This window comes from Lampetra fluviatilis, chromosome 67, assembly GCF_964198595.1.
Source record: "Lampetra fluviatilis chromosome 67, kcLamFluv1.1, whole genome shotgun sequence".
Taxonomy (NCBI): domain Eukaryota; kingdom Metazoa; phylum Chordata; class Hyperoartia; order Petromyzontiformes; family Petromyzontidae; genus Lampetra; species Lampetra fluviatilis.
Genome location: NC_136341.1, coordinates 4,198,295 through 4,199,659, shown reverse-complemented (window position 1 = coordinate 4,199,659; position 1,365 = coordinate 4,198,295). Strand labels below are relative to the sequence as shown.

Sequence of the window (1,365 nt, the reverse complement as noted above, 5' to 3'; positions counted from 1 at the left end):
CCCCCCTCCTCCTCCCCCTTCCTCCCCCCCTCCCCCTTCTCCCCCCCTCCTCCACCCTCCTCCCCTCTTCTCCCTCCCCCCCTCCTCCTCCCCCTCCTCCTCCCCCCTCCCCCTTCTACCCCTCCCCCCCTCCTCCTCCCCCATCCTCCTCCTCCCCCCTCCCCCTTCTATCCCCTCCCCCCTCCTCCTCCCTCCTCCCCCTTCCCCCTCCCCCCCTCCCCCATCCTCCCTCCTCTCCTCCCCTCCTCCTCCCCCCTCCCCCTTCTACCCCTCTCCCCCATCCCCCTCCTCCCCCTTCCTCCCCTCCTCTCCCTTCTACCCCCCCCTCCTCCTCCTCCCCCTCCCCCCCTCCCCCCCTCCCCCCTCCCCCTCCAGTCTGGAGGGTTGTGGCCGTGAGGATCCTGTGGAGCTGCCATGGAGAGATTCATCCCAGAGCACCCCCTGCCAGAGGCCATCCAGAAGGTGAGGATGGTGCGGGGGATGGTGAGGATGGTGAGGATGGTGCGGGGGATGGTGAGGATGGTGAGGATGGTGCGGAGGATGGTGAGGAGGATGGTGAGAATGAGGAGGATGGTGAGGATGGTGTGGAGGATGGTGAGGATGGTGCGGAGGATGGTGAGAATGAGGAGGATGGTGTGGAGGATGGTGAGGATGGTGAGGAGGATGGTGAGGATGGTGCGGAGGATGGTGAGGATGGTGAGGACGACGACAATATCGGCTCGTGACCCCGACGCCAAACCGCCTCGCTGACGATGTTGTGGAAGCTGTGGCCGGTGGTGATGTTGATGGTGATGTTGATGATGTCGATGTCGATGATGTCGATGGTGATGGCGGTGTTGATGATGTCGATGGTGATGTTGATGATGTCGATGGTGATGTTGATGATGTCGATGGCGATGATGGCGATGATGATGTCGATGGTGAAGATGGCGATGATGATGTCGATGGTGAAGATGGCGATGATGATGTCGATGGTGAAGATGGCGATGATGGCGATGATGGCGATGATGATGTGGATGGCGATGGTGGCGATGGCCGTGCGTGTGTCCGGTGAGTGCAGATGTCCCGCGTGGAGACCGTGTGCCAGTTCTGTGGGGTGAGCTACCTCGTTCTGAACGAGGTGAAGCGGCTGGAGGAGGTGCAGAGAGAGATGAGAGCGGAGATAGGTGACCTCACGAAACGGTGGGCAAACTCACCCACCCGCTCGCTCGCCCCGCCCGCTCACGCACTCACCCACCTACTCACCCACCTACTTACTCACCCACCCACTCACTCACCCACCCACTCACTCACCCACCCGCTCTCTCGCCCGCCCGCTCGCTCACCCACCTACTCACTCACCTACTCACTCACCCACCTACTTAC

At 62.5% G+C, this 1,365-nt stretch overlaps 1 protein-coding gene across 3 annotated transcripts in view; it reads left to right on the top strand.

Annotated features, from left to right (window-relative positions):
- Positions 1-379: 379 nt before the first annotated feature.
- Positions 380-1,365, top strand: part of LOC144952425 (uncharacterized) — a 7,673-nt gene continuing 6,687 nt past the window's right edge. For all 3 annotated transcript variants that reach the window (XR_013640622.1, XR_013640623.1, XM_078882822.1), the window contains exons 1-2: positions 380-462; positions 1,061-1,182. Coding sequence is in view for 1 of the 3 variants with exons in the window: in XM_078882822.1 (XP_078738948.1) it covers positions 415-462; positions 1,061-1,182 (170 nt within the window). In the remaining 2 variants the exon portion in view is untranslated. The remainder of the gene's footprint in view (positions 463-1,060; positions 1,183-1,365) is intronic.